General features: G+C 41.0%; 1 protein-coding gene across 1 annotated transcript; it reads left to right on the top strand.

The window, feature by feature from the left end:
* Positions 1–5,879: 5,879 nt before the first annotated feature.
* LOC143586473 (vacuolar-processing enzyme-like) lies at positions 5,880–9,124 on the top strand. Its single transcript, XM_077068015.1, has 8 exons — positions 5,880–6,053; positions 6,157–6,321; positions 7,135–7,291; positions 7,372–7,454; positions 7,554–7,741; positions 7,839–7,887; positions 8,463–8,669; positions 8,750–9,124. The coding sequence occupies exons 1-8, from the start codon at positions 5,880–5,882 to the stop codon at positions 9,122–9,124; spliced, it is 1,398 nt and encodes a 465-aa protein (XP_076924130.1).
* The last annotated feature ends 818 nt before the right edge of the window (positions 9,125–9,942 follow it).

Below are 9,942 nucleotides of genomic sequence, written 5' to 3'. Positions count from 1 at the left end.
AGGCGCGTGACCAAACTATTGCGCAGGTTAATACTGAAAAATCTTTATTGGAGACTGAGGTTGCGCGCCTGAAGAAAGAGCTCGATGCTGCGCGAGCGGAAAAGAATGAAGCCTTGGCGGCAGCAGCGTCTGACAAAGAAGAGCTAGAACAAGTCAAGGAAACTGTTAAGTTATTAAATTCTCAAATCCCTGCTCTTGAGACGTCTGTTTCTTCCCTCGCGCAGGACCGTTAATGGCTGATTTCACAGGGTGTAACTCGTTGCGCTTATGCCATGAAATACTCAGACGAGTTTCAGACCCTTGTGATGGACTGTAATGCGGCGTCGCTCTTGGTGGGTCGGGCCGAGGGGTTTAAGGATGGTTATGAATATGGCATGCTAAAGAAGAATCCATCCGAGTACCCTTATCAGCTCGACGCTGTCTGCGCTGACATGGCTGAGGTGGGGGAGAAGTACTTGAATACTCCAATTCCCATCCATGATGAAGGTGTTGTATGAATTACAAGAACAGACTTCGCTCCCACCGACGGGTTGCTCATTACTTCCACCCTGACATCTTTGCCAAAATGATCGAAGCTGGTTGATGCCATCTTGCTTAGCGCGTCGGCAGACTTATTTTCACAGCGCGGAATGTGTATGATTCTGAAAAAGTCAAATTGTTCGGTGAGTTTCTTCGCCTGCTCTAGATATAGAGGCATGGTGTTCTTCTTGGCATCATAAAGGCCATTGACTTGTGCTGCTACCAGGTATGAATCTACATGAGCCTCTAGCTTTTTAACTCCGAACTTGTGCGCGATGCGCAAACCAGCCAGCAGGGCTTCATACTCAGCTTCATTGTTGGTGCTCTTGAAATCCAACCTGATTGCGTAAGTATACTCATGATTTTCTGGATCCACCAGTTTGAGGCCTGCGCCGGACCCTTCGTTGTTTGAAGCTCCATCAGTGAATAATCTCCAAACGTTTTCTTCATTATTGGCTTGCGGAGGGTCTACTTCGCGCTGAGCCTCTTCGACTTTTCCTTCAGGGATTTCTGCGATGAAATCAGCTAAGACTTATAGGTGATCGTGTGCTCCCCTAATTCCAGCGCCCATTTTGTCAGCCTTCCTAAGAGTGCGGGACGTCGCAAGACTTGCTGGATGTTGTAATCAGTCAGGACTTCAATAGGATGACCATTGAAATATCTGTGAAGCTTGCGCGACGCATGCGTTAGTGATAAAACTAACTTTTCTATGATGGTGTAGCGCGTCTCAGGATCTGTCAGCACCCGACTTACATAATAAATTGGTGTTTGGATTCCCTTGCGATCCACCAATAATACTGCGCCAATGGCGCGCTCTCCTGCTGACAGGTACAACGTTAAAGTTTCACCAGGTAGTGGAGCTGTGAGCGCAGGCAGATTTATCAGACATTCTTTTATCTCACTGAAAGCTTGCTCGGCCTCAGGCGTCCACTTGAATTGGCTTTTCTTTAAGCAATTTCTCAATGTGTTAATGAATGGGGTAGATTTGCTTGCATGGTTTGCTAGGAACCTGTTAATTGATACCAATCTACCATTCAACTTTTGAACTTCCTTCATGGTGGAAGGTGAGGGCATGCCGAGGATAGCCTCCACCTTCTCTGGGTTCACCTTGAAACCATCCTTGGTAACCATTACGCCGAGAAATTTCCCTTCTTCCACACCGAATGTGCATTTGCTCGGGTTGAGCTTCATGTTTACTTCCTTTAGGCGCCGAAGGGTTTCTTCGATGTCTTTGAGCATTTGTTTTTCCTCCCTGCTTTTAATCACCAAATCATCCACGTAGACTTCTAATTTTTTTCCAATCTGCTCGTTGAAAATTGCATCCATGAGTCTTTGGTAAGTGGCTCCTGCATTCTTCAAACCAAAGGGCATTTTTGTGTAACAGAAAACACCCTTGTCAGTTCTGAAAGCAGTCTTGTCTTCATCCTGTGGTGCCATTTGAATTTGGTGATAGCCCTTATAGGCATCCAGGAAACATTTGAGCTTAAATGGCACCACAGAGTCCACCTTCATGTCAATGTTTGGGAGGGGGTAACAATCTTTTGGACACGCCTTGTTGAGGTCCTTGAAATCAATGCATATTCTCCATGACCCATTGCTCTTCTTTACCATCACAGGATTGGCTACCCATGTTTGATATCGTATTGGGCGGATGATATTCGCGCGCAGTAGATCTTCTACTTGCTCATTCATGGCCTTTGTCTTCTCGTCTCCCATGACACTTTTCTTTTGAGCAATTGGCTCCACGGACTTGAATGTGTTGAGAGAGTGCTGCGCCAGGTCTCGCGGAACCCCAGTCATATCGGAATGTTGCCACGCGAAGACTGACATATACGTTGTGAGCAATCTTTTCATTCTCACTCTTGTGCCATCTGATATCGTAGCTCCGATTGTGATTGTTTGTTCTGGGAATTTTGGGTTGAGAATCCATTCCTCTGGCGCGTTGTTTGCCACTGGAAGCTTCATTCTCCTCTCTCGAGGTATACTTATTACTGCGCATAAATGATCACGGTACACAAATGTTACTCCTGTTGGTGTTTGGAACCCCAACGCGCCATGCGCTGGTGACGGTATAGCGTTGAATTGGGCAATAGTTCCTCTACCCAAGATCATACTATGGCATGAAGTGGTGGGCAAGACCAGGAAGTTGACAATTTCAGCTCGCTTGTGCTTCTCATCCCCCATAGTTAGTTCGAATTGTATCTGACCTAGGGGGTGAATAATTTCGTTTGAGACACCCGAGATTGGTGCACTCACAACTTCGAGCCTTGCTTGGTCTGCTGGATCCAACTTCCTGAAACATTGCTCATACATGATGTCTGACTCACTACCGGTGTCCACCAGGACTCTTGACACCTCATAATGAGCGATGTGTGCAGTGATGACTAGAGGACTGCTGATAGATGGGCCTCCTCTGATTCTTGGAAAGATTACTTGTTGCTCGCGCCAATCTCCTTGGATTTGCGCGCTTCTCTTCCTCGATCCTTGCCCTTGCCTTCTTCCTTCAACTACACAGATTCTTTTGAATTTTTTACTGGCTGAGGCTCCGTCTGGTTGTTCGTTCTCTGGTCTTGGATTTTTAACTAGGTGAGCCAACTTGCCTGATTTCACATCTTTTTCGATCGCATCCTTCAAATGATGGCATGCATCGGTGTTGTGCCCTGTGGATTTGTGAAACTCACAATATTTGCCACTGTTCGGTGGTCCCTTATGGAGTAATGGCCTGGGGTTTTTAAACTGGACATTATCTGTGCTTAACACTTGCGAAGGCGTTTTGGTGAGGGGAGTCCATATTCTTGGTAGAGGTCTGTTAGGCTCTCTGCCGCCTTCCTTCTTGTCACCTTCTCCGCGATTAAGAATGTCTTTTTGGGGTTGGGGTGAACTTTGTTGCGCTTGCTTTTCTGCAGGAGAATAATTGGTTTGTTGCAATCTGGACCATACGGAGTTTTGTTTGCCCCTCCTTTCATTGTTGCGTGGCGCTTCTGTTTGATGCCCTTTATCTCTTGCTCTGTCTAGGGCAATTTGTTTTTCATTTCGCGCGAAGACTCGCGATGCTTCCATAAGCTTAGCCCAAGTGGTTGGCATGCCTTCTCTGCTCACGAGAGCTCTGCGGAGTTGATCCCTGCGCGCACCTTGTATAAAGGCCACGCGCAAGAGTTGTTCAGTGATGCCTCCAATTGCAAGAGATTCCTGATTGAAACGAGTTATGTAGTTTTCAATGGTTTCATCATTCCTGCGTACGCAGTGCATGATGTCATCGGGGTCGCGCGTGTGTCTGCGCTGCTGTACAAAGTGAGCCTGGAACTTTTCCAATAGATCTTCGAACCCATCGATTTGTCCTGTCGGCAAGCTTTCGAACCAGACACGCGCTGCACCCGTGAGGCAGCGAGCAAACATGTGACACCATGTTGGTATCGTCCAGCTTTCTAAGTTTCCAGTGTTATAAAAACCTTGTAAGAAATCATCTGGATCTGTTGTACCATCGTACTTGCCTAAACCACTTGGCATCTTGGTTTTGTGTTGAATGGGAGCCTTCGCAATGCGCTCAGCGAATTTTGAATGCTTTACCAAGATGGCTGGCCTATATAGTGTGGTTACGTCCACTTGCGCTTTCGCTTGTGGGTTGTATGGTGTGTATAAATCCATATCAGCTTTGGCTCCAGGTGCTATGTGCATGTGTGCGCGAAGCTGTGAACCTCCTGCATGAGTATCTCGCGTCTTCTTCATGCTGTGCACCTCTTCCTCATCACTAATATCAGCTTGTTCGGTGTGAACAGAATGACCGTCTTCCAGCGCGCGCGTCTTTTTTGTTGTTCCCTGAATGGTTTGTTTATCAAATGCGAGCCTTTGTGTTAAATCGGCTAACTTTTTGTGTTTTACCAACTCATTGTATTTGTCCATTAAACGCCGTTGTTCATTTATGGGCCATTCTTTAGGGTCATTGGTTTCAACTTCCGGGCCCATTGGTCCTTTTTGTTTTGTACCAGTCAGATTTTGGAACGTGAGATCGTCTGGGGGAGTTTCAGTTTGACTATGAGGTGTTGTGTTGAAGGGATGGTTACTGGTGGTGCGCGCAGTGTCACGCGGCGCCCTCAGAACCTGATGTCCCTCATTAACATCCTCAAGCTCATTATCCTCCAGAACTTGATCGTTGTTTCGAACACCGGAAACCATGGTGAAGATTTTCAGAGAGAAAATTGATGAAATAATGGTTTTGTTGCCGTTTTAACAGGTGATGGCGCCAATGAAGAAGCGTGGATCGACTTACTTGTATACGATCAACGTTCCTCGGGTACCAGTGTGCTATATCACCGATGGTTTCCCGAGATATGAGTTCTTCCACCTACAAAACGAACAGCACCGGCTTACCCCTTAGAAAGGGACAGAGGGGTCCTCTTTGGGGTTACCCTCCGGTGTGAGAATAAGATATTGTAGGAGAGGATAATCAGGATGTGAAAATGAGTAAGGACTTAGAATATATTTTCTTGCCTGGCTCCAACTGTGGAGGTGGTGTGGTATTTATAGTATTAGGGTTTCCAATGATTGGGCTCAGACCCAATTAGGGCCTTTTTGGCCTCCTCCTATTGCTTCGCGCCACGTGTACTTAGGACACCTGGTGCTTTTTCATTGATTATTCTCTGACCAATGTATTTCACCTGACCCCCCATGTGCCATCACGTGGTGGCACATGGGCTTTGCTGAGTTGTCCACCCTTCATTGGCAGCTGTCAACATCAGCACATTCTTTATTCCTTAAAAGATACCTTCTGGAAGGTTGCCTGATGAGTACAATCATGGTTGTCCTTATCCTGATTTGGATTAGACTATTGTCTCATTTGTTGTGTGTCGCTTACGCGCGGCCTTTATGCGCCTATCCCGGGGATGCGCAAGGTCTTCTCTTTATTCTCACACTAAATGTGTGTTGTGTGCATATGTGATATGCGTCATGCGCAGATGTTTCATGCGCTTGCGCATAGGTTTTGGCTTTGTGGGTTGCCCCGCCCAGCTTGCGTTTGCGCTTTGCGCATATGTGATATGCGCCACGCGCAGATGTTTCCTGATTTCAAGCCTCTTGTCTATATCTTATAGGTTGACCCGCCCCGCTCGATGTTAAGGCGGGTGCATACCCCTTCAACTGGTGTGTACATGATCACATCATGTTATATAGACAATATATTACGTGATATTATAACTATTTTGTGTATAATATCAGTAATATTTTTGTAACAATATCATATCATATAATATTAAATATCTTTAAATGCATACACCCACACACATGTATATATATACATGTATATTTGTGACTTTTGGAACTCATAAATTCTATCAAGCTTTTTGTTTAGCATGGCTAGTCACCACATGGCTTTCCATCTCATGCTGTTACTATTCATTGTGTTTACGGTAAAATTGTCTGACTCTAATAGGGTAAACTTGTTCGATACCTTCAAATTAGTTACCCGGTCAAAAGCCAATAGCACAACTTGGGCCGTTCTAGTGGCCGGTTCAAATGAGTACTACAACTATCGTCATCAGGTTAACACTTACTGAAATTTTAATTAACCTTTTATATATGTAAGCGCTAAAAGGTTTCAACAAAATAGAAGCTAATGTCTGGTATTATTTTACATGGATTCAGGCAGACGTTTGCCATGCGTATCAAATCCTTAAAAAGGGTGGGTTAAAGGATGAAAACATAATTGTTTTCATGTATGATGATATTGCAAATAATCCATATAATCCTAGGCGTGGTGTCATAATTAACAACCCCAATGGATCAGATGTGTACGCTGGTGTGCCAAAGGTATGAGCAAGTTATGACTAAGTTTACGTAATGTGTATACAAATTTATGTTTTTATTTTATTTTTATTTAGTTTATTTATTTTTTTAATGTAAAAAGGTAAGTGAAAAGATAAAAATTGAACACATTCAGTCTAAAGAATTTGTTATTATTATTGATTTGATTATTAAAAAATTATTATTTGTCAATATTTAAAAGGAGTTGGTGGAAAGGAAAAAAGAGAAATTTATGTACATATATTTCGACATTTTTAGGGGAGTTTCATACATTCCTTTCTAATTAAACTTATAAAAATGCATGATTTTTCTCAAAGTGCAAATTTTTTAATTAATGCAAAGGTTCAATTCAATAGAAAAAAATAGTAAATAAATACATAAAATGGATAGGTTAAATTTAAAAGAGAAATAATAAGTTAATTAATTAAATGCAAAGCCACAAAGGTTCAATGCTCTTAACGCATTATTTTAAATAAACATATATGTGATTATGCAAATTTAGAGAATGATAAATGCAATTATATCTTCTCTCTCTTTGTATAAGTCCGTACTTTTTTATCAAACAACAATATTTAGGATAAGTTTGAGATTGAAAACAGTTTATTGATTTATTAGTTTATTTTAAAATTCAAATTTATAAAGTTAAGGTTTGAAGCTTTTTTAAAGCAGTTTTTTAATCTTTTCAAAAAACTAAAATAAAAGTGGCTTTTGTGTTTTCCAAACACATTTTTAACTTATTGGTTGTTTATAAAGTCAATAAGTTGTTTTCAAACTCAATCCCAAACACGCTCTTAATATGATAACTTCAAAATGTGTTAGGACTATACTGGAGAAGCAGTGTCCGCGGAGAATTTCTTTGCTGTGCTTCTTGGCAATAAAGCAGCCGTGAAAGGTGGAAGCGGGAAAGTGGTAGCTAGCAAACCTAAAGACAGGATCTTCGTGTTTTACACCGATCATGGTGGTCCTGGAGTACTTGGTATTGGGTTACTATCTTTCATATAATATTCGACAAAGATCAAAATGTTTACTGACTTAATTTCTTTGATATTGCAATAGGTATGCCAAACTCGACCATCTATGCTAATGATTTCATCAACGTTTTGAAAAAAAAGCATGTGAGTGGAACATATCATGAGATGGTATTATACATTTTGCTCTAAACTGATTAATCTTTAGCTAATTGTTATATATCATTGGTGAGTATGGATATATATAATCATTTGAAATGTTAAATGTAGGTGATATACATTGAAGCGTGTGAAAGTGGAAGTATTTTCGAAGGTTTGTTACCGAAAAATCTTAACATTTATGTGACAACTGCATCGAATGCGTACGAGAATAGCTATGCCACATATTGTCCACCTTTGATTAAAGGGTTTAGCACTTGCTTAGGTGACTTATACAGTGTTTCATGGATGGAAGACAGGTAAGTTTTCAAGCAGTAGATGTTTGCAAACTATATTTTGCTGTAGTTTTTTTTAAGTTACTGATTTGGTCCCATTTTTTGACTTTTTGATCTTTAGTGACTCTGAAGATTTGAGGCATGAAACCTTAAAACAACAATACTTGAAGGTTGGTATCATGATTTAATGTGTGTAATTACTACAATTAGGAGGTGATTTTCTCACACAATACGAAAACACGACCCGAACCTAACACAGAGTTTGCGGGTTTGGGATTGATATAAATGGGTTTGGATCAGTTTCGGGTTAAACCCATTTAGTTAAATAGATTGGGTTCATGGGTTGGCCTACTTAACCCATTTATTTTTTTATTTTATGTTTAAAAAAATCATTTTATGTAATACGTTAAATTGCTTGGTTCTCTTATACCAAAACTTAAAACTAAAAAGGAAATTGACATAAGATTTTTTAATTACATGAAATTGTTTTATACAAACTTGTATTTTTTATTTTAAAAATGTATATTCAAAGTATTAATATGTGAAAAAAATAATAAATACAATTTTTCCGGTCAAACGGGTCGTGTTCTGCCGTTCAGGTTCACATGTTTTAAGTACAGTACGGGTTGTGTTCGGCTTCGTGACAAATTTTCAAGTTTGTTTTGCCCTTGAAAATGACCCGTTTAACACCCCCAATGCCCAATCTAGTATTAATTGCGAAAATAATCATCCGAATTTCTTTTAGGTGAAGAAGAGGACTAAAAATAATGATGGTGATCCGTTCAGCGGATCACATGTAATGCAATACGGTACCCTGAGCATAAGCAATGAAACTGTTTCCCTTTATCAAGGTTCTGCAGCTAGGAAAATCTCCACTGAACAATCTCAAACATTTCACTCCATGGTGGTTATCGACCAAAGAGACGCAGATCTTTATTCGATGTGGCATGAGGTATTTATTTTCAAATATACAAAAATGCATTTGACATTTTGATATGATGGTGGATTGATGTTATCTCACATTATATGCAGTACAATAAGTCAACAGAAGAAACACAACAGAAGAAAGGACTACTCAACCAAATCAAAGAAATAACGGCACATAGGGCGCATTTGGATAGCAGCGTCGATAAGATCAAAGGGTTATTATTAGGCAGTGGACGTGGACCGGTGAGAGCTGAAGGATCAGCCCTTGTGGATGATTGGGACTGTCTGAAATTTATGGTTCGAACATTTGAGACATACTGTGGACCCTTGACTCAGTACGGCCTGAAACACACTCGAACATTTGCTAACATATGCAACAATGGTGTTACAAAGAAAGCCATGGATGATGCTACAAAGAAGTCATGTAGCTCGGTTAAATTGGGGCAATGGGGTCATGGGATGGTGGGTTATAAATCTTGATCAGTGGTAAATTAGAGGTAGGAGCTTTGTTGAAACTTGATAAAATTTCATTTGCAAGAATAATGATACTGTTATGCAACAACTAGGAAATTTACAAGTCCAAATTAAAAGTACCATAATAATCAGGACATATTTCAAGGGAACCATATTTGCCATTAGGCCTCTAGTGGTCCTAGGTGCGAATATTTGGAGCGTCAAACTAATAATGAACTAATGAACTGTTGAAATTCCATCCTAGGGCTGGAACTCGATTATTGATAAATGGTACGCCCAATGGGAGTCAAAACGCTGTTAAAAAAAATCAAGCCCCTCATGGTCATGAATTTATACAAGATTAAAACCCATTTCAAATAAATCCGTGTGAATGGAATTTCAGTATGGGGCACACACAATCAATAGTGCCCACATCTTTTAGACAGCCTTTCTAGTTTGAACTAATTAGAAGGTTCCGTTTGGAAGAGCTCAAAAGGCTTAAGTGCATGAAAGCAACAATTAAAACATGGAAAAGTTGGCAAATATTGCATCTCTATGTGCTTGCTGTTAATTGGACGAGCTAAAGAGCTAGCCATCTGTTTTGTTTTTAATTTGAGCTAAAGAGTAAGTAGAATACTAGGGATGCAAACGAGTTGAGCTGAGCCCAAGCTCGACCATGCTCGAGCTCGGCTCGTTTAATTTACATAGAGCTCGAGCTCGAGCTCGGCTCATTTCAAGCTCTATTTCCAAAGCTCGAGCTCGGCTCGTGAATAGATTTTCAAGCTCAAACTCGGCTCGGGCTTGGCTCGTTTACCATTTATAAATTAATTTTTAAATAATATAAT

Source organism: Bidens hawaiensis, unplaced genomic scaffold (genome assembly GCF_021521415.1).
Source record: "Bidens hawaiensis isolate Kalapana, Puna unplaced genomic scaffold, B.hawaiensis_p1.1 tig00034667_1, whole genome shotgun sequence".
NCBI classification, from domain to species: domain Eukaryota; kingdom Viridiplantae; phylum Streptophyta; class Magnoliopsida; order Asterales; family Asteraceae; genus Bidens; species Bidens hawaiensis.
Note: the sequence above shows the minus strand (reverse complement) of the source record. Positions and strands in the feature narration are given on the sequence as shown.